General features: G+C 38.5%; 2 protein-coding genes across 11 annotated transcripts in view; both read right to left on the bottom strand.

The window, feature by feature from the left end:
• Nucleotides 1-3,697: 3,697 nt before the first annotated feature.
• On the bottom strand, nucleotides 3,698-10,773 carry LOC111258909 (protein RCC2 homolog). Of its 8 annotated transcripts, none has more exons than XM_022830475.2 (8): nucleotides 10,471-10,773; nucleotides 9,867-10,047; nucleotides 8,831-8,877; nucleotides 8,343-8,473; nucleotides 7,967-8,062; nucleotides 7,508-7,589; nucleotides 6,884-7,188; nucleotides 3,698-6,699 (listed from the first exon to the last, which is right to left on the bottom strand). In XM_022830475.2, exons 4-8 carry the CDS (start codon nucleotides 8,451-8,453, stop codon nucleotides 5,827-5,829), a joined length of 1,467 nt encoding a protein of 488 aa, XP_022686210.1. In that variant the 5' UTR covers nucleotides 8,454-8,473; nucleotides 8,831-8,877; nucleotides 9,867-10,047; nucleotides 10,471-10,773; the 3' UTR covers nucleotides 3,698-5,826. The 8 variants fall into 8 exon arrangements, with proteins under 8 accessions (XP_022686210.1, XP_022686213.1, XP_022686209.1 ...); XM_022830478.2 differs by having other exon boundaries at nucleotides 9,888-10,047; XM_022830474.2 differs by lacking the exon at nucleotides 8,831-8,877.
• Nucleotides 10,774-11,622: 849 nt separating this feature from the next.
• LOC111258890 (acetylcholinesterase-1) overlaps nucleotides 11,623-22,293 on the bottom strand; it is a 12,300-nt gene continuing 1,629 nt past the window's right edge. For 2 of the 3 annotated variants that reach the window (XM_022830449.2, XM_022830450.2), the window contains exons 2-18: nucleotides 20,090-20,214; nucleotides 19,638-19,702; nucleotides 18,901-19,156; nucleotides 18,504-18,681; nucleotides 18,236-18,343; nucleotides 17,725-17,824; nucleotides 17,153-17,260; nucleotides 16,753-16,878; nucleotides 16,157-16,288; nucleotides 15,737-15,895; nucleotides 15,242-15,334; nucleotides 14,475-14,586; nucleotides 14,065-14,156; nucleotides 13,698-13,784; nucleotides 13,367-13,479; nucleotides 12,514-12,571; nucleotides 11,623-12,136 (exon numbers count right to left, since the gene is read on the bottom strand). In XM_022830449.2, coding sequence (XP_022686184.1) covers nucleotides 12,038-12,136; nucleotides 12,514-12,571; nucleotides 13,367-13,479; nucleotides 13,698-13,784; nucleotides 14,065-14,156; nucleotides 14,475-14,586; nucleotides 15,242-15,334; nucleotides 15,737-15,895; nucleotides 16,157-16,288; nucleotides 16,753-16,878; nucleotides 17,153-17,260; nucleotides 17,725-17,824; nucleotides 18,236-18,343; nucleotides 18,504-18,681; nucleotides 18,901-19,156; nucleotides 19,638-19,702; nucleotides 20,090-20,214 — 2,011 coding nt within the window. In that variant the 3' untranslated portion in view covers nucleotides 11,623-12,037. The remainder of the gene's footprint in view (nucleotides 12,137-12,513; nucleotides 12,572-13,366; nucleotides 13,480-13,697; nucleotides 13,785-14,064; nucleotides 14,157-14,474; nucleotides 14,587-15,241; nucleotides 15,335-15,736; nucleotides 15,896-16,156; nucleotides 16,289-16,752; nucleotides 16,879-17,152; nucleotides 17,261-17,724; nucleotides 17,825-18,235; nucleotides 18,344-18,503; nucleotides 18,682-18,900; nucleotides 19,157-19,637; nucleotides 19,703-20,089; nucleotides 20,215-22,293) is intronic. The other variant, XM_086967630.1, reaches the window with a different exon arrangement.

The raw sequence follows: 22,293 nt of genomic DNA, 5'->3' as shown, positions 1-22,293 counted from the left end.
CCTTATTTTTTCAGGTTATCAGACGATGTGTGCGTGTGTCGTACTTTGCTTTTGCCCCTTAATGGATAAAACAAAAGCACTGTACACACGAGCCAATTTGATTTCATCATTCTACAATATATAACATATCATAGCACATCGGGAGATGCGCACTTCGACAGACGTTGGGTTTGTCAAGACGAAACGAATACGTGGTCTATAATTCATCGAAAACAATGTGGCGATAAGTTCAGTACTTTCACTTCATATTTAATCAGCTATGATGTGGATAGATGTTGAAGTAGACTGACGCACACAACAACCAATCTTATTTTCATACGTCGGCCTGAACAAATAATAAATTCATTTTTTAGCAATAATCTTGAATATACATTTGTCTTTTTCTTAGGGCAGCATTTGCTCTATGTTGTCAACGAATAAGCAGATACAGGGGTGGGCTAAATGTGGGTGTGATATGTTTAACGCAGCTAGAATCTTTACCACCGATCGGTGTGGACAAAAGTTATAGTAGGAATCACAGACTGGAATCTTCGGTTAGCGGCGCCAGACTCCAGATTATCTCTACAATTACTCATGAAGCTTGAATATATTTGACATTCTTTAATTTCTTATTATATACATATTATATATTAGTTGTCTTAACTTTGCATCGTTTTTAAAATTAATTTAGAATATTATTAATGGTTTAATTTTAGCTGACTGTGTAATTATATCGCATATTGATTCGCAATTTGTTTATAATTCGAGTTATTCGATTCGAAGAACGTAATTTGCGATTTAGGCAAACAAGACACATTACGGTAAAACTGTGTAGCACTCACGATACACAGCCTTTATCAAACAAAATATAGGTTGTATAGAACCGTTAGTATTAGCGAGTTAAAACAGATGATTTTTGGCTAACGCACGTTTGCAAGTATTAGGAGCATTACGAACGTAATGCTACCAGAATATATTTTGTACGTATTATTCTTACTCTCATACTAGGGTATATTCACTAAATAACTAATCAGCTACAAAAATAAAGACCGCAAAAATAATGACAGGGCACGTAAGGTGCGATTAAACCATTTCTTGTTCATACATACAACAGTCGTAACGGTCAATGCGTTTGTAGTTTGTAAACGATATTTCCATTATTTGTATTTCCTTTACCGTACAATGCCACTAATGCTCATAAATTTTTAGTATTCAGCTGGACATACAGTAAAAAAGAAGTTACAAAACCTATGCCAATGCTTTCCTAACAAGCCATTTATTCACCTTTTAACGAACTAGGCCGTTTTCTAAGTGATTTCTCATTAAACATAGTGGTAGTTTAACCCCCTAGATGCAGTGGCTCTAACAATGTTCGAACATCGAGGGATTAACTTAATGCCTGTTTCCCTACACCAAATTCTAGCAAATTAATTTATGACTGGGGTTTATCATCTACACAATTTAAATTCCTGAGGCTTACCTAATGTAAGGACAGTTCTGCGTTATCCATCGAGACAAAGCCGGAAGATGTTAACAAGCATCAAACTGCTGCTTTTTTATATCTAACTATTTCTTCTAATGGATCTAAAAAATCTTCTACTGTATTACAACGGTCAAGAAAAGAAATAGTAACTAACTGCTAGTTTAAATACGGTCAGAATATAACAGCTCTAGCAGCTAGCCTAAATATTGTCAATCTCCGATCAACGGTCTAGTCCTTCACTATCGCGGCAGCTACGAAGGCCGCGCACTACTAAACCTGTGCAGGCCACTGGGCTTCGAGACCGACCAGGTAGGTATTCACCTAATTCATGCTGAATGGTGTAGGTCGGGGAACAGGACCGGGAACGCGAAGCCACTGGCAAAGTAGCGTATAGAAGCAAGCAACCCTCGTTGTAATCGTGAGTGGCGTTAGTTGATTCAGGTCGTGATCTACGTGATCACTTGTGCTGAAATGAGCGACGGAGGAAGGCTCGATCAGAAAGGACCAATGTTAGATCGTCACGAAAACAAAGCCAGCGAATGTCGTACGGGAGGAGAGCGCCCACTGAATACACAGACTGTAAAGACTATTAAAGGAAGACGTTGAGAGAATAGTATATGAAATACATGTGAACGCTGCATGAGCGCAACATAGCTGGTAGCGATGGCCAAGTAGCATTCAAGAAATTAAATACTAAATAGCTGTTCTAGTTTGAGCGCGCGTGGGTCATAAATGCTCTATTCAATAGTCGACATATTGTTAACCTTCCACTAACGGCCTACTTTCTCAAAATGATTAACGTACCTAACTCATAGTTCACTTGGCAAGCAATTTTAAGACGTAGTGAGATAGATGTTGTACCAAATACGACAAAAAAAATACTAAAATACTTCTCCATTTATCGCATAGACCTGACATAATGATTCTTTATCGGAAATTTAAAAGAGAAATGTTTTCTTAACTGAGCGATGAAATGTAATGTTTTCATTTTCTACGCTGAATAAATATACACAATAAATCATTCAGTTTTAGATGAACTTTGTCTGCTATTTATCCAGGCGAGCATGCGTTCAGTTCTTCCTAGGTTGAAACAGCAAGCTATGACGACAAAAATAGCGTGTCGTTTTCGTAATTTGAGCGAAGCTCAGATATTATACAATTCGTTTATGTGAGACAAGTTCCCGTCGAGAAAATAAACTTCTTCAGTTATCTCAGATGAGTAGTCTAGGGCATTGCAAATGAATATGCGGCTGAAGAAGAAAAAGCAGGTTCTAACACAGTACAATGGGATCTTCACGACATGGGACAATCAGTGCAAACTTAACCGATATTGTCCAAAAGTACTTCTTTAACAGTCGTTTTATTTTGATCGTCGTCAACAAACAAACTTGATGCGAGTTAAACTCCATCACAGAGATTTCAAATATAGACTATAAAAAGTCAAATAAATGCTCTCTGGAATGAAAAAAAAAACAGGCTATTTAATCGGTGTCGTTTGCCCTTCAATTTTCTTAAGGGTAACGTAACAGATCCTCTGACGAAAGAAGATTTTTACTTGATGTGTAATTCAACGCAGAAATAATTATTGGTTTGCTCATTATCTAAAAGATGTACGGTTAGGACAAAAACGATTTTTCGGCTAATGTTCACATTTTGAGTGTGGCGCCTAGTAGAAGAGACGTCATCATACTTCCCCCAGAAAAGCGAGTGTATCACTGAGTCTATCCGCGTGTTCTACAACGTATTGTGCAACGCAAGATAGTTAAAATGTCTGTTTTCCACAATATGATACACCGGTTCGTATTAGCCAGCTAGTGAGGTAAGATTACTCCAGAATATAAGCATGTTGCGAGATGAGCACATATGGCCGTCGAACGGCCCAGATTCGAGTTTATTGAATCGCTATGGATGGAGCGTTACGAAGCGAGAATCAGGTAACCCCCGACATGACAACGTTGATTGGTTCACCTGGGCTAACAAGAAAAAATTCGAAGAGTTGCAGCAGCAATATTTGAAACAAGTCTGTGAGTGCTTTAGGACCAGGATTAATGAATTATTGAATAGATATTACGGACGAAATTGGCACTTTAGGAAAATGCAACACTTTGTTCAAATATCTATTTTTTTGAATATTTTTAAAAACTAAAAACAAACAAATATTTTTTTCAAGAGACGCATATATACTCTCGTCTGCGAACTTTGTCTCGATACACGTTCACAGCTGAATACACATGGTTGCATTTTTTTATAAAATAAAATGTCAGTCTTTATTGGTTTTGTTTTTTGCGTTTACTTTCTTGAGTAGTGGTGGCTGTAATTGTTATTATTATAATAGTATGTTGTCGATTTTTTTACTGTAGGTTGTAGTAGGTCCACTGAAAATGGAGATTGTACAATTGTCATTCATCGTTATCATCATCAATATATCCACATTATTATCATTACATTTTTCTTCGAAATCATAATTTTTTTGGTGCGCTTCTTAACAGAACGCAACGCCAACATCACAGCGACATGTCAGGGTCATCTTCTAAATTTCTAGTTGTTGCTGTTGCGGTTATCCTCATATTTCATAATAGTACATTGCTCGTGTTGTTTCATTAGGACAATATTAGGGGCAGGAACAGTCACAATTAGACATGCGCGTGTATATATCAATGTATTGTTATGTGATATACATATATATAAATATATAATAAAAGAACTCATGGTCGCGTTCCGTGATCGCTGTTATTACCATCATCATTGCCATCAATATCTAGAAATGAAAACAGCAACCGTTATATTGTAATTGATAAACTTCACAATATAATAAGGTAGCAAGTAGATGGACGATATCACCACGTCGACAGGTGTGTGTCTACGTGTGTGTTTGTAGATATTTGGTTCATTTCTTTCATCGACTTTCTTTTCGTACCAATTTTCTGAATCGTTTTTTCCACTTTCGCCACCTACTAACTATATGTGCATGAGACATTTTACAAAAAGGCGTAAATCCTTCAAGCGAGTTCTCGAAAAATCCTTGAATGTAGCAACACTGTGATTCGCAAATGGTTTTGATACACAAATTTATGTTATAATTATATAAATGGGCCGAAAAGAATTCATTTTACTGGCGGAAATCGTCCATCGAAATGGTTATCGCCCAGCTGTACATAGTCTTCTGTCAATTTTTTTTTAAATTTTTTATAACGATCATGGTTATACTAATTATTTCATCAGCATTACTATCTTATTTTAAACAGTTGTTGTATCATATCACACCACATCTGATTCCACACATCCGACAACTGCTTAGCAGAATGTGGCTGGTCCAGTTGCATTCGGTCGTCCGCTGGACGATTTGTCTTTTAGGATGTTTACCACGCGCGCGCACACAAAAACACGATTGGTATGCAATTATGTATGTACATACACACAAACATAACGCCGTTGCTTCACTATCAACTGCATTGCTCATCTATATGTTGTGATGATGGTATCTATCACGGATTGTTCGTAGTCATCGCAACCAATGTGCTATAAGGATAGCGACAAAGGACACGATGACCGGCGCGTACTAAAATGATGCCCTAATAAACTGATTGGATTCATAGTAACAGGTCTGCGTGAGTAATGCTAATGATTCGACTGACCGAACTGATTGCTTTTTGATTTATGGTTAGGTTGATTGATGAGCAAACAAATAATGCATGATCCTACAACATACATATAAAGAAGAAGAGGCAGCAGCTGCGATTCAATGGAAGCAAACAACTGTACTCGCTCAGAGGCGTTCCGCAATTTTTCCTCTCAGATGAAAACTGGCTGGAATTATCGGAAATCGTCCTGTCATCGGCGGGGTTAGTTAGGAATAAGGATTTCAGAGGTTGGAGCTTAGGGATCAGGAATTAGGGCTGTTTAAGATATAGGGTATGTGAGGTTCAATATTTAAGAGGAACAGAAGTCCTGACCTAGCACACGGTGACAACTTCGTCGTCGTTCTCATTTTCTTCATCATCATGGCAGGAATAGCAGCAAAGAAGAAGCAATTGTTGTTACTATATGGTAGTTGTACCGGGGCTTACGCTCACTTGCTAGGGTTTAACGCACGATTCTAGCGATGCTCTCCGGTATAATTGGTTATATAAGAAAAGAGTTGATTTTTAGCCTCCATCGCTGTACTCTCGGAGGAGAGGTAGGGGGTTATTTCTGTTGAAAAAAAATACCAATACTGTTGCAATATGTTTTTATCATCCTTTTCCTCCATAAAGTAAAGTCTTACGAGGCTATCGAGTTGCGGCAGCGAAGATGTCACCGTCTACTACCCTCTAGCAATTAGTTCGTAGGCGTTTGTAGTTTGGTTTATGCAATTGTCAGCATTCTTAAGCACACTTGGGTGTCCATTGCCCCAGTTTGTTAATTTTGGCCGTCATCTCCTCGCTATCGTCGAGAACGAGAAGTGCCAAATGTCCAAGACCTAGTGCAACCTGTTTGATCTTGATCCCTTCGAGGGATTTAACCGTGTCGTAGTTGGCCGAAGTCTTGCGTCCCTCACCCAGCGCTAATTCGCCGTAAGTTTTACCACCACCCTGAACAACAAGATTGTTGTCTGCTGCGATACACACACCATGATCAGACACTCCCATGTCAACGATGTTCCAGCCGGAGAGGTCCTGCACAACCTGTGGGTACATATTAGCCTCGCGACTGCCGCCCGTGTAGATCTTACCAGCCATATAGAGAATATTGAGGTGATTTAGCACGAATGTGCAGGACCCACCACACCAGATACGTGACACACCCTTCTGAGGGCCTTCGAAGCCACGCAGTAGACGAGGAACTTTTTCGTCGTTTTGCGACGAATGGCCCAGCCGACCATAACCACCGAAGCCCCAAGTGAACACGCGGCGGTTTAAGTCAACTACGGCAGTATGGTTCATACCACAAGATACGTCCACGACTTTCACGTCGTGGATAGGCGTCGGACGACCATCTTTTTCTTTCTCAACGAACAAAGGAATGCGTTTCGGCGTCGTCACATAGTTGAAAGCCAGTTTGCTACTGGTGACGAAGTACTGTCCGTCCGTGTTGTTGCCCAACTGGCCGAACTCGGGCGACCCGCACGCGAACAGCGAGCCCGTATCGTCAACGAGCATCGAAAACTCATTGCCACAGTCCATCTTAACAACCCGACGGCCACGCATATTCAAGCGCGTCGGGACCAGAATATTTCCCGTATTATTGCCAACACCCACCTAAAACCGAAGAAAATATTTACATTTTTATTTCTAATTTAGACGCAAACATAGATACATTAATGCTAAATATATCGTGTGAGTGCCTACAACCAACACAATGTTCCGCTATTTGATTACGCGAAGTTAAATGATAGAATTCAGTATGCAAGGTTCGTGTATATTTTTAGCCAGAGAAACCAACCTGCCCGCATTTATTTTCTCCGCATCCAAACACAGTTCCGTTGATGGTAAGGAACAGAGTGTGGTTCTTGCCAGCTGCAGCCGCTACGACGGTCGACTCTTTAAGTGCATCGACCATCACCGGGATGTTTCGCGCCTTTGTGTCGCAGACACCCAGTTGACCACTTGCATTGCGACCGAAAACCCAGGTCTTGCCCTCGTTGGTAATCAATATCGTGTGACAACCTTGACGACCGGTGATCACCTGGCAGATTTTTTTATCGGCCACGGGCCCGAAACGCATCGGAGACCAAAGGCAGTTGAACGCTGAAAGTGGTCAGGCATTTATTAAGCCAATGATCTTACATTTAATAGTTTGTAGTTCTGGAAAGTCACATGGATACACCACATTTGCTGCTGAACATGGGGAACTAGAGCACTTCGTATTACTTTTTCACTTTCTTAATATGTCTATTCTATTTAACTACATGGATCGTGTAATATATGTCATTGACGGTGCTTGAACCGGGGGCCTCTGACTCTCTGAGGCAGAGGTTTTGCCGTTCGGGCCACTGCGCCGAAACGATATGGTTTATGTTATTTGTATTATTATATGGACATGGATCGAGGTGAAATCAACACTTACGCAACGAGTTCTTGTTCTTACTGCTTTTGCCCGTACTGTCCCAGGAAACGCAGCCGGCCAAGACAATGCGACCGGGAACACCCTACACGTATTGGAATAAATAAAAATAAAACAAATTAAACGTGAGCACGCTTGCACTTCAATAAACGATCGTGCTTTATGGCCAAGAACAGGACGTAATATGAAACGTGAAGCTGTATCGACACAAACGGAAACAGATAGCAGAAATGAAGCTACAGAAAGTTATGCTTCTACTGTAGGCAAGCCCGGACAAGCGTATGCTGAGATTACACAGACGTGTCTTCTCTTCTTGGCAAGGGTCATAAAAGTAAATACTTGTTCCGATGCATATCTTGAGGTATAATTCTAGATACAAAATAAATAAACATTTCCTTTGAATAATTATCTCACCGCGGAAATCAGGTTCCAGCTCTAAGTAGAATGCATATGGATACTTACAAGATGTTTAGCTAATTCGTCCTCTGTGGGGGCAGCTGCGCCTTCCTCGAGGTCGGCCTGTTCCATGTCACCGCCGCCGGATGAAGCTGGACTCGCCTAGGTAACCGATACGCAAAAACACATCACGCTATATAAATCTATATTGGTAAATTTGAACCACGTAATAAGCAAGGCAAATTTAGCCGCATAAATGCAAAACGCACATCATGCATTTAGTTAAATTTGTATTTACGTCACACAGGATTGTAGCACCAGTTGTATTGTAGGCGTGTTAACAGTTACTTACGAAGAGTGTAATCAATTAAGCACGACAATAAGGTGTTGTAAGCCATTATGCACAGATCTTTTTGTTCAAAAACTAAAACGACTTTCGAACCTGTCTGGGCTGATCGTCAAATTCTTCAAAATCATCATCGTCTTCATCGTTCCTCTTTTTCTTGGTGGCACGGGCGCCATTCTTCAGTTTCTGTTTTTTTGCAGCGCTCATCCTGCTTAATTTGATTTCTTCTGTAAGCAAAAACATGAATATTATGAATCGATGAATACACAAAATATATTTTAGATGAATACATCGATTATATGTAAATACATAATGGGAGTTATTGAACCCTACATTCGAATGCATAGAGCCATACATAATATCCAACTTATACAGGTGAAGTGTAGCACAAGTATTTTTCATGGAATAACAACAAGTTTACCCTGCATATTGTCAATAACCAATATAAGACGCTATTATAAAAAAAATAATGCTTCTTAGACAGAATCATATTTGTTTTCTAATGCTCCTTTCTCTGGGTATGGGTCTAGATAGTTATCCAATTATATTGCAAGCTATAAAAGACAAATTCATGAAATTTTTGCCTTCAACTGCGTAGCCTCCTCATGCCGTAAGCCGTCTCGAACGCTTCCTATACATCGCCGGAGAAACGTTTAGTGGGTGGCAGATTGTAAGAAATCCACAAGGAATTTAGGTATACTTTGAATAATTCCAAAATAAGACTCTAGAGCTCACAAAAGCCTGCTATAATGTGGAAACAATTTATATCTTTAAAATAATGGTGCTTTCCTTTATGTTCATATGTTTCAGTTAATCGATAAAGAATACTAAAAAAGAATCGGAAAAACTATTCTTCTTAAGAAAATTGAAATTACGGATACATCATACGATAAGTATACAGTAAAACGAAATTTAGAAATATTGTTAGTTATGTAGGGACTAAAATCTCTTGTAGGCTCGAACGCTTGGATAGAAAACCCATATGCCGTATAAAAATAAAACTGCCAAATTCAAAAAGCATTGCAATGACATGAAAGAAAAAATATGCCTACTGCAATTACTCTTTTCTTGGCAATATTTTGACTTCTGATCTGCGCATATGATTTAATTTCAATATGATTAATTAAGATAAGTATGCAAAATTTAAATGATATCTTGTAATATTTTCTGAGAAATTCGAATATATAAAATAAATTTACTGAAATTCATATAATAATAATAACTAACATTTAGTAACGATATTTTCCTCGCTTGGTACTAGCATATTGATCCACAATAATGAGGCTGATTTTCCAGTTCTATTATTAATTATACAACATGTAACTGAATTTCGGCTAAGCCGCCTCAACCGATAGTGTGTATGCAATTCGCAAAAACCAGCCATTTACTGGTTATGCTTACATGCTACTTTCTAGTATCGTCCTTATCAAACCAAATGATTAATTTGTTGAATATGCTTTCTAGGTTGACATATTCTTGGCATTAGTTATTTATTTACATGCTTACCAGAACTAAGTCTCTTTGGTAATTAGGAAAAGTCAAAAAATGTGCACCTAGTATAATCACTTCAGTTTAAACTTATAACTCTACCACCAATTCAATCATAAACTAGACACGAACATCACCCAAACAACCACCCACTCTCGCTCGGCTATCCGCATCCGTCCAGCCTCGATTGTCGTTATCGCCTCCACAAGCGCTAATGTATCGCGTCGTCTTGATGACAATATCGCTCGGGCGTCTACTCGGAATTGCGCAAGGCTGCTGTTACTGAGAAGTCGGAGCAGAAAATTCTGGTGCACTGTCAAACCGAATGCGAGCCATTAAACGATACAAATAGGTCATCTAATAAATGGCAAACTAACTGACTGCTAAGTAGATGACATCGAAGAAGCATAGCCTAACAAGCCCTCTTATTATTGGTTTTTTTGTTTCGTAGCTATCGTGCTTGCAATAATGATAGGCACAGCCAGCTATCGGTGCTAAAGCTATCTATCTCAAACCAGGGTGCAGCATAACAGCGGTGGCGGGAGCAACAGCATAACAATAGCACTAATAGCATCCAATCACACGCACACCGTTGTATAACAACAGAAATTTAGCTTCTACTATAAGACGCACGACACCACTTGCGATGATTCGCTCAGGCCGCCAACTCATCCCGCTACGATTTGTAGATCAAGCCAATTAGCTGTTATTTACCGCAAATGCAATGGCTACTTACCTCAGAATACGTGCGGAGGCGAAGTGCTGCTACTGGTAGAATCGGCGCCAAATGCAAAACTACCAGTTCGAGAATTCGGCGCTAGTCGTAGTGGCTGACGATGATGCTGCAGGGATGGTCGGCGCTTGCTGAAGGATCGCCAGTTGTTCAGGCAGTACTTGCTCCTGAGTCGGCGGCAGGAGCGGCAGCAGAAGCAGTAACAGCGGCGGCTTCAACCGAGCGAGCGAACAGGACCGCGGCCAGCTAACCGGAGCAGGTAAGCGGTAACTCGTCAACCAAACAACCGGCGTCTTCAGCACACCCTCACAATCATTAGGATGAACGCATCAAGCGCTGCGCCGCAGAGGCTCTTAACATTCGATCAGAAGCCGGGCGGTTAGGCATAAGCAGGGGAACGTTGGTTTCCGCTAGGAGCCAGAGCACTCCGAAAACATATGCGTGCATGGCAACAAGCAACGGCAGATGTTTTCTACTTTGAGGCTAGTTGGCGGCGATAGACGTCGCTGTGATTTAAGATTCGATAACTTCTCACTAGAGAACAACAATTGAGTATATACTGAACGCGTCGCGTAACTGCACAATAATACATTTCTAATAAAAGCAAGGAAAAGGCATACATTGCAAAAAACCCTTAAAGTTTACTTATGTACAACTTTGAAAATTTCTAATTGAAAAAATGGTTTTTGCTAGTCTACTTCTTGATACTGGCAAATACAAAGTAACATTTGTAATTAGATAAAAAAAATAGAAGAACTACTGGCAGGATATTTTCCAACTCAACGATGTTATAAGAACTAGGTAGTTTAAAACTAAAAATAACATCAATCGAATTGTATAACTAAGCAGTATTATTTTTTTCATTATTGCGAAACCCGATCCTAACCATCATGTGTACATACTAGCAATTAATGTCACACTTAGACACGTTTATCCTTATAGCTCTGGTGCTATAATTTACCGATTTCATGTTGGCAAAGTTCAATCGTTACTAGCATTGACTAAAATTATAATTACAATGCTACTATGTAAATATATATGAACACAAATAATTATACGAGTTACGAATACACAAAGTTACAGAAGCCGTCGAATTTCAAATCGAACTATAATGTTGCTTTACGACTACCTATTGAAATAAGACTGTACACTGTGTATAGAAACATCATGTTTTTATGATGTACTTTATGTACAGAAAATCATTTTCTCACGCACACATACATGTACATATGCAAGAGGTGAGTGTGTTGTCAGGCAAACGAGTACCATATACATTCATTGTTAAAATCGTTCGCATGCTCATGTTGTAGACAAAAGAGGTAATGCAGGTATGCTTATTAATATAATAGGAATGCATACGTGCTCTAGGACTACTCAAATTCGTCGAGTTCTCTAGTAGGCAAATATACAGCTCATTTGTTTTTATCATGGAATCCATTTTGAAGACGTTTATGTTTTGGAAAGTGCTTCTTTGACATAAACAATTTCAAAGGGTCGCAAAGAAATATTTGTTGTGCCTGACACTTTGATAAAGTTGTTTTTTCAAACATTATATCTTATGCTTCTGCTTTCAGTACGATTCCAGTATGTACTTTCGCCAGAAGTTGCACATCTGTTCGTTTGGACCTTTTCTTAGACTGTTCTGCTCTGGCCCGTATAGAAGAAGAGCCTGTAAAAACGAACAAAATAAATTAATCAATGATCGACTTAGACAAATACTGCAAACACGTAAGATATACGCTTATCACACCACATTGGAGGTGGTATGCCGCCTTCTTATAAATGGCAAAAGTTGGTACAGTTAACATGAGAACTTTGAAACATTTCTGATCTTCCAACTACACTACGCGGAGCTGTGACACATCGTTTGTCAGGTCGAGCAGTTACAAACAATTAGTACGATATACTTCAACAAATAACTCATCATTGCATGTAAACTGTAACGCCATTTTAACGAAACACGCCGCGCTGTAAATGAGGTGTTATTGTAGACGCCATCCGAAAACTATTCATGTAAGTTACAAGAAGTAAGTAAAAGAAACGTACCTGTTCATCGGCTGTGTACCTAGGCCATGGCACCCCCCCAACTTTGACAGGCACTCTTCTGCAATTTCGCAGTTATATAAACGGGTGGTTACCGAATAAATAGTGCGAATCACAAAAAAATCAGAGCAAGATTTCGATTTCCATTATTATTATTATTATGGTTGTATTAAAATGATTATTATTGGCAGTAGGAACCGAATAGAATAGCGAGACATAATGGTGCCTATCTTCGAGTCGCCAATATATAACCGTGTCGAGTTAGTTAAGCTAATTTTCGAAATTAGATAACGCACGACATATAGTTAAACAATGAGCTTCCAAGAAAAAACATTGTAGTATACAGACATATAAACGCTAGTGAAATTCAAAAATTGAGAACTGAAAATAAAACGGGCCTCTAAGAGACTATTATTGCTAGTAACAGAAGAGTAGAGCTATTTCGTTTTATCTCAATGGAAAAATGTTTGTAAATCCAGTAATCCAGAAGAAAGATATTTTAGCTGGTTACACTGAAAATTTAAGACGCTATGTTCTTCTGGTCGACCTTGCAAGTATGCGTTTAAAAGTAAGGTTACTAGCTTTTCTACCTGTGACTGAACATAATTAATAAAACTGTCAAATTTAAGCAATTTTATTTTAGAACAATTTATCCCAATAATATAATAATACTAATAAAGAGCTGTTCTAACCAATGCTCAATCCTCTCGTATGTTTCTATAATCTGCTTAAATGTAATCAAACGAACGAGACAAAGAAAGCCTACTTTCTTTTCATTCAGAAACATTGTACGTGTGCGATAGAATAGAGATACGTTCAGCAGTTTCGATAGGTCTGTTTTGTACATAGTACTAACCCAGTTTTGGCAAAGTCTGTCCAAATAGAAATGATTTCTTTTGAGACCTCCTTTTCACGGTTTGTGGCGTTGGGCTCCAAACCACTAAGAGGATGCCCGAACACAAAAGGGATCTGCGAAGATATGATCGATATTTTAACACTTTAGATAAGCACACACAGTTCCACCGAAAAAATCATGTTTCAGGGGCATACAGTACATTTTTTATAACATATTCATCTTATAACGTATTTTTTTTTGGCACATATAAGGTTCTCTAGGCCAAACACATAAAAGCGAATAATTTAAAAAGCATCCAGGTATGTTATTGCTCGCGTATTTCGCATCTCACCTCCTCACCGTGGGTCGTTCCGACCCAATCGGGCCAAGTTCCGAAAGAGCTGCGGAAGTTGAATTCGTAATAATGCACATTTAAACCCTATGAGATACAAGAATAATAACTGCTTAGTAAAATGTCTCGTCTTACTTTATGAGCAAGAGTAATAATGGAAAAGTCGGAGTATGTAATTCTTCTTCTTCTTCCTAGCAACACTCCTAATGAGGTTAGTTTATTAGATCGGCAGGATGATTGAAAATAATTAATAAAATATACATTTTGCTTTCCCAGCGGATTCATCTGGCAAAATGGTGAATTAATATAAACTACTTTTTAACGGTAATACTGAAAAAAGAATGAATCACCGAATTCATTCACAGACCTGCATGGCTGCCTGCTCAGCAAAATACTTTGTCGGACAAATCATTGCTAAATCACCAACCAGTTCGGCTGCTTTCCGAATTGCTTTTCGCCCTGAAAATTCAAAAACATTTTTATGGGTTTATATATATTAATAATGGCTATTTAGATATAGAGCATTAGTAGTTTAATAAATAATTTAATTTATGTAGACTTTCATGCGCATTATATGCTTAGGTAATTTATTTTTCGAAGGAGAGTCATACAACCAAGAACCTGGGGTACAGCTTGTTAACTATCAGTGGTTAATCCTGCCAAATACTGAGCTGGTAAACAAAGCTTACATTGAAGACTTGAATTTAGCTTTGCTCAAATGATAACCTTAACTCATGTCAGAACAAACAATATCAAGTAAATTATTGCTATTTTTACCCTCATCTTCTTTGACATTGCGAAGATACCGTTCACGAATAGTCCGCACGTTAGTTTGCAGAAGCATCTGTAGACTAAATGTCATATAGAGATCGACCTCATATTTGGTAACCTGAAAAAAAAACTGTTAAAACATGCTCAGCAGCAAGGTGCTGCGTACACCGTTGCGGAGGAGGTAGCTTTAATAGGTCATTATTACCTTCCCCACAGTTTGTTTGAAAAAGATCTACTCCTGTCGCTGCATTCAGGTAAGCTAGGCTTTGTATCTTATGGTTAAACTAATTACTAATTTTAAGGCGGGGGTCGGACGCATAGGCTTTTGACATTTTTCGATTTTCCGCTGCTTCATAAGCTATAGGCTAAAATGCCGTGTTTTGTTACTTGTATTATAAACTTTTTTTTCGACCGTGTGCTAAACACTTGCGTATTTCAATCGGTCATTGATGTTCCTCCATAATTAGAAACTTAAGAAAACTTGGAATTGTGGAATAGAATTTAAGTCTGATCTTTTTGATCGACTCAATTTGTCTATATGCGTTTACTTTCCACCCTTTAAAATGATAATAATAATAATAATAGTGGCTATTTCAACTTGACTTGGTTGTAAGGACTTTAAAGTTAAATAAATATCTGTTCATAAACCTTCCTAACGAGCCTAGCTATAATTAATTAATAAAATTATTCCATTTTAACGAGAACCACCAAAGCTCAAGCAGATAGATAACTGGAATAGAAAAAAACTATAAGATATTCAGCAAGCTACGAACCATGCTGACGTCTTCGAGCTTCAGCGACCTACCAAACAGGTAGTAAACGAAATACGAACCTTCGTCCTTGTTATTTCCAATTAGCAGGGGCACCTATGCAATAATATATTAATTAATATAATAAATCTCTGTAATTATTATAATAATCATTATATTTCTACTATCTACTATGTGGGGCCAACTTCAAAGAGCTGCGCCAGTGAATGCCTTCTGCTAGCGCGCAGATGTTTACTCCTGTTAAATCGAGTCTGAAACTAATTCGAAATTTTGAAAAAGTACAGGCGGATATTTAAGAAATATTTAGCTGGAGGACTACTAGACGAAACTGCTAGACCATGCTTTAATTATAGAACTATATTCGCAACTTAATATTAAGTAGGCTTACATTAACGGAATTGGTCTGCATCACTTCAATTCAATCACATCCGAAAGTAGTTAAATCTGTGCGAACCATGGAGTGTTTTTCTGTATAGGAAAATCAAACTTAAATTTTACCTTTGCTAGTTTTCCGGTGTTGATAAGCTTTTCAGCAGGCTCAGGCAAAAATGTATCACCGTGAATTGGAAAGAACGTTAATGCATTTATTCCAAACGTGAACAGAGTCGTGTTAACGAGTTCTTTACCATCTTTGTTTTGTAAGCAAGTGACCACTTCCTGCAAGTGGAGACAGTTAAATCATATTCGTAAACTTATTTTTCAAATACAGAAAAAGGACAAACAAACTTATAGAGCTGACATGTTGCAAGTCCTAAAACACATTGTAACTAGAGTTGAAGTTACTGAAAAACTGTTTCTACACTTCGAAAGAGTTCGTTAAATCTTTGCATTGCTTGTGCGTTTCGCATATATATCATCAGTAAGATGATTTACTTATTAAGTACTTATTATTTAAATATTAAGTACTTGTTTGTTTACCTTAGAATGCGTTTCGATGGTCTGTCCGTCTTGTATACAGTCCATTGCGTAGGCCAGTTTTTCGATCTTTTTTGGCCCTTCACGGGTTGGGTCAGTAAGTCGGAAGAGTGGACTTCCTGATTCCATAATGACCTGATCGATACCGTGCGGAACAATTACAACACTAGTCATGTAACAATGCCTGACATAGCACTACACCAACGCATCATCTTCCTTACGAAACAAGTAGCGCGTAAAAGCGGCCAACAAGATCGAAATAAAGGTTTATATCTGTGTGGGGGTATGTGTCACCGTGCTAGCTGAAAACATACAATCTATGTTTACCTTGGACAAAACAGAATCATGTATTTCATAAAAAAACAAACAATGTCTCGATTGATTTTGTCAAAAAGGATGGCCTGAATTTGATTTAAGCATTATTGGCTCGCGTAAACGTTGCTACAGCTAACCAACTTCCTATTGACACGCGCGTACAGGCAAATAAAATATTTGCGAGTTTTGTAAAGTGTAAGAAACAAGCGGCTTTTATTTAGTATTTTTGATGCATACTCATTAAATTACCGAATATGATTATTGCTAGCTATAGGTGTACGAACTTTGTGGAAGAGTCCTTGTGAAAGTGGAGAGACCATATGGAAACCTATTGAAATTGCTCCGGCTGACTGTCCGAACAAAGTTACGTCCCGTGGGTCGCCGCCTAATTTTATAATGTTGTCCTGCACCTAAATTAGTGACGATACAATACAAGAAATATCCCATTCTAGCACACATTTCGGTATAATTATTCAGTTAAAAGTTGTAAGTAAGTTCATTATAAGTTATAAAGTATTTTAGTTGATAATAAGCAGCGACCGGAACATACGCCAGTATAATGAATTCGAGTAGACAACTTTTCGTTAAAACGACAACGGAACTGCGGTCCTGCTAGAGGGCTTGAAGAACATTAACGGTAACGATCTAATTGAAATAAATGAGATCTATTGAGAAGCGACGTACCCACTTTAGAACCATAAGTTGGTCAAAAAGCCCGGCGTTCCCGGGGGCATCTTGATTACCCCCGTACAAAAATCCTAAAGGACCTACGCGGTAGTTGAATGTTACCACCTGAATTTAAAACAACTATGCTTTAATTAGCTGTTCAGTTAGTCCATGGTTGTCTACTACCTAGAACACTTCGGCGCTTTTACCGTATAGCATAGGTGGAAGTATCTCTAAAAAGCCTTCAAGATTTTCGCATCCTTTTAATCTTTTACATCTTGGATCATAAGCTGGACACGAACCTCTTTTACTTTTTTATGCAGCATTGCGGACAAACGCCCACGCACTACTGAATTGTTGGACACATTGGACATATCGATTACATCGAGCTGGCCGTACCTAGGTAAAGCGCCAGCTACGTCATTTTGGCGCCTTAGGCCTAAAATGATCCCGGAAATGCTCTTTATGACATTAAAGCAAAATGCATATAAGGTATATGAAGAAAAAAAGCACTGAGATTATTCATGAATGCAAGCTAGGAAAAGCTGGTGCTTTTGAGACCTGATGAAACGCTGAAGCGCACTACTTACGACTACGTTTCCTCTACCAGCCAACTGAGCTCCGTCATACATCTCCCATCCAGAAGAGCCAAACGTGTACGTGCCTCCGTAGATAAACACCATCACTGATCTGACATGAAGTTTGTTATAGCATGAACACCGTAAACAACACACCATGATTGTCAAACTTGTGCCGGAATTACAATAGTAAAGTGCATGGTGTTGCTCAATGTGGCGTGTTTGCCTTGACCCAAAATATAAGTATTACCTACTTAATTATAATCGTTTTGTTTAGGGATGTGTGCGGCTTCAATTCTAACGATATATAGGCTCATTTAATACATCATAAACAAATTAGCTGTGTATCTAAGATGAGTACCCAACGCATCCAAAAGGCATTTTCAGAACTTCTCAACTTCAGCTCCCTACAGACTCACTATGAAACGGAACAATGGGAAATTTTGAGATCCTAAGCGAGTTGGACATCATTAGATACATTAACAGGAAACAATAGGTAAATTCTAGTCATAGCAAACCTTACTTGTTGGGTGTACACTCGGAGTTGGTAGAAGTGACGCAGCTATCCGGAGTCCATAGATTCAAATAGAGGCAATCCTCGGTTGAGTTTACGTTATCGATTGTCCAATTGCTAACGAATTATACGATTACTTAGGTTAATTTGCTATGGATATGTCCATTTGAAATATCAAGTATTCACCAGCAGGGGTGTCACCGAACTTTTAATCAGCAACGTATGCAGTGAAAAAGCATTCGTCTTAATCCAGATTGATTCAGGCTCATCTGCTTACCTGTTGATATAGAATGGACCCTGCAGGCATGGAAGAGGCTTTCTGTGCGCTTCGAAAACGCCCGACCAAGGCGAAATTTCAACGGGATGTTTGAAGCGGAGCTTACCTAACGGTGGCTCCGCGAAAGGAACTCCAAGAAATTTGTAGACTGTATTTGGTGCGGAAGTGTCTATAAGCCCTAAATTATGAACGAGCATATCTCAGATATATGTAGACTAAATAGAGAACTTATGTCAAAAACGCAACTAATGCAGTGGAATAGCGTATAGCATTTTGGATAAAATAGTATAATATCAGGTATATATGATGAATTTAATCCTATGCTGAAAAATTATCCACCAAGTAAAAAGGTAGAATTCAAATAATTGTTTTCTGGACAAGAAGCTAATGATCTTACCCATTATAATTCCTGATTTAATGCGCACCACGGGCATTTTTGGCACCTGTTCTTTTGCAGTCGATGAATTCTGTGTTCCGGAACTACTCTTTGAAGTAGTATCTGACGTACTTACTCTACGGTTAAAAAATTGCCGAGAAATCTCAGCGCGTAAAGATGTAGTAGTCCACAAGGTAGTGCACGTCCCTGGAGCCGGATCGCTTGCGACTTCGCTGTTTGTCAAAGCGCTGTTGTCGTCCTCTACAATGATCTTAACCTATATAAATGCGATAAACAAGCACTGCTTCTATAAAATCTACCGGGTCTCCAAGTCATATGAATATTATTGAAGGCGGATTTTATGCTACTGAAGCTGATCGATGAAATTCAAAAATAATATTGTAAAATAAACCGTGTAGATTAAGCCTAGGGCGGATATCGGGAATCATAGCAGTCCTTGTAGCTCCTGTTTCGCAGTCTGATTAAGCTAAATTTAGGTAGAAGCTTATCGGACAATGCTCTACCATTATATTGGAATTTTTCTTTATTTTAATAATTTTAGTTTAAATATACCGTAGATATTTGCACGACATTTTTATTCTGTAATTTGCTCTTATTTGCAATTACCTATACTATCCAGTGCCAGACTTGTTACACATGTGGAAAATCTTGATTTTGATAAAATTAAAAGCAGAGTTAGGATCAGATGTATGACAAAAAAAACGGTTAGAAATATTCTTCTTATTGTAGCTACACACCTGTGAATAGTTTTTAGGTAGACTGATTATTTGGCCCTTCGTTTCGTCAATATGGATAGATTTTTCTGCAATATGCATTAAAAAATAAGTTTAGTCTTCTAAGTTTCTATATTTAGTTCTTATAAGTTTAATCTAATAAGTTTAGTAATATCTACGTAATTGAGTTTCTCTAGGACGTCAAGACTGAAAATGTTTTTTGTAGTGAAATCTTATTTTATAATTAATTCATTTTACTACAAACATGAATTGCATGTCTCTAAATGAGACCGCTTACTTCATTTTGCCTTTACAGCTGATCTATAACCCAGCTTTCAGAACGACAAAGGAAGACAACTAGAAACCCTGGTTTTTAGAGTAGCCTTTCGTAATAGCCAAAGCAATCATCCATAGCTCGTACTCGCATGATTAGCTAATTCAACGATAGCTATATATACGACATTGCCTGAGCATACCTGAAACGTCCTGGTGTTTTTCGTAAAAATCCTGGGGCATAAGAATGTAACATTTGGAGTCAATCAGGGCAACGGTCCCAACGAGAATTATCAACCGAAATAATAGCTTTGAACGGATCAGTATGCTGTAATGATCGACAAATCAACACCGAAATAATTAGCCACGTTTCGAAACTTCAAATTACGTCATGCTTCTTTTTTGCAAGAAAACTTCTTGATATTTCTATACGAATATTAGAAATTTTGCGTTAAATAATTGAGCATCGAAGTTTATGTAGAGAGGCTGAAAATGGAAGTGATATTTGTCTCATTTTTGACATTTCGTTTCTGGTAGACCGCCCAAAAGTTTAGCAATGGTTTTACAAATCAATTCATGAAGGTTAGTGAATGTTAATAATCAATAGCACTCTATATTGCACCATTTTAGCACTATGAGAATGCGGCATTTTTCAACGATTACTTCTTACAATCTACTTACTGATAATACAAACTGAATAGGTGGGCAAACCGCCATGGTTAGGTACCGTGATAAATCAGAGCGAGTACTGAGAACTTAACATAGATAATGCTGATCAAGTAGAACGTTAGCACAATTTCGAAATAAGATTTGTAGATAGAATAGATAGTTCTTACTTAACTGGTCAATTCTGTTTTCCAAAAGTCGTTAACGAAAGATCTTACAATCACCGACGGCAACCGCAAGTACATTTGTTTTAGTACACTTTTACGTATTATTATAAGTACCCTGTATTGCTTCTCCGAAGTTTTCAGATTTGGATTTTAAGAGGAAACGAATGAAATATGCCGACAGTAAGTGAATGGGTAATACAAGTCTGACACAAAAACCGTATCCCGTCTAATCGAGTAAATAATCATGTGCTGCCCAAAAGTGTACACTGTGCAGCTGCTAAGTCAGGTGCGAATGTAAATTACACTCGTTGTTTTAAAGCTATGGCCTGTGGCGTTCCAGGGTACACCACCCTGGAAGGCGACGTTAAGGACACTCAGGAATAATTTAAATAATTTCTTATCTATGTGCTGCTCAACTTACTAATCGCTTTATCAGAAACTAACTTTTTCAGATACCTGTGATATACCGAAAACTCAGGCCCTCTCCGTTCGTAGATGAATACGCTTCTTCCACATTTCGTATTTTTCGGCTCGGGTACGGAAGTACGACCTTCTTACGATGCCACCATTTGTTGTCAAAGTAAACGAAAAATAAATGGAATAACTAGGGGCCTAACGTTATTTTGTTAACTTAATGCTGATTATCAACTTAGACTGATACCGCCACTGGCACTGTTGGCGCACATTTAATATCTATTCCTTAGATGACCATTCTGGAACGCACGGTTGAATAGCATAGGCGCAAGAACTAGCAATCCGGCTGGTTGAAGACGCCGTGTCTGCTATAAAGTAAATAGATAAAAAAATAAAAAATCCATATATTGAAACAGCGCGACAAATTACGGTGTCGCAACTCGTCCGTAGCCAGGATCGCCCGGACGAAAAAGCGCCGCACCATCGTTGTTGTTCCTAGCTGTCAGCATAGGAACTGCCATGTCTTACCCACCTTGACGATCACTCGGTTACGATAGAATATTGTATATATATCAGGTTCTTATAGTGCTGAAATATTTATTGAACTGTTCATAATGGTTCCCAAAAGCATTAGACCAGAGAAACGTCATATGCTTCTGATAATAATAGAGGGACGCATTTTGGGCAAGCTCCACAAGAACACCACATCTATTACGTCGTCGATGACGCTTTACGTGACTTTTCCTCAGGAAATTCTTGCCCGGAAAACCAAGCTGGACCATTGCATATGAGAACAGACTACCACTAAGACGAGTATTTCCGAAGTGGCCGAAAAAAGATTCTGCGCAGCACCGGTACAAGAGCCTTGAAATTATAACTACATTTTTCCAAAAGCAGACATCGTTGTTAATAAGTTGGCGCGTAGACCATGTAAACTTAGTAGAGACAATTGCCCTGTAGATGCAGAATGCTGTAAACCGGTACGAATACGTACAAACTGAGGCGAACAGAAAACTCACTGGAAAAGAAAAGCCTGCCAATGTTATATCAAATATTTGCTCGAACAATAGCAGAAAACGCGTAGGAATCGGCAGCAGGCCACTATGAACGTAAGTACCGCAGCAAAAGCGAACTCTATTAACTCTTATCTATACATATAT

Source organism: Varroa jacobsoni, unplaced genomic scaffold (genome assembly GCF_002532875.2).
Source record: "Varroa jacobsoni isolate VJ856 unplaced genomic scaffold, vjacob_1.0 scaffold_275, whole genome shotgun sequence".
NCBI classification, from domain to species: Eukaryota; Metazoa; Arthropoda; class Arachnida; order Mesostigmata; family Varroidae; genus Varroa; species Varroa jacobsoni.
Note: the sequence above shows the minus strand (reverse complement) of the source record. Positions and strands in the feature narration are given on the sequence as shown.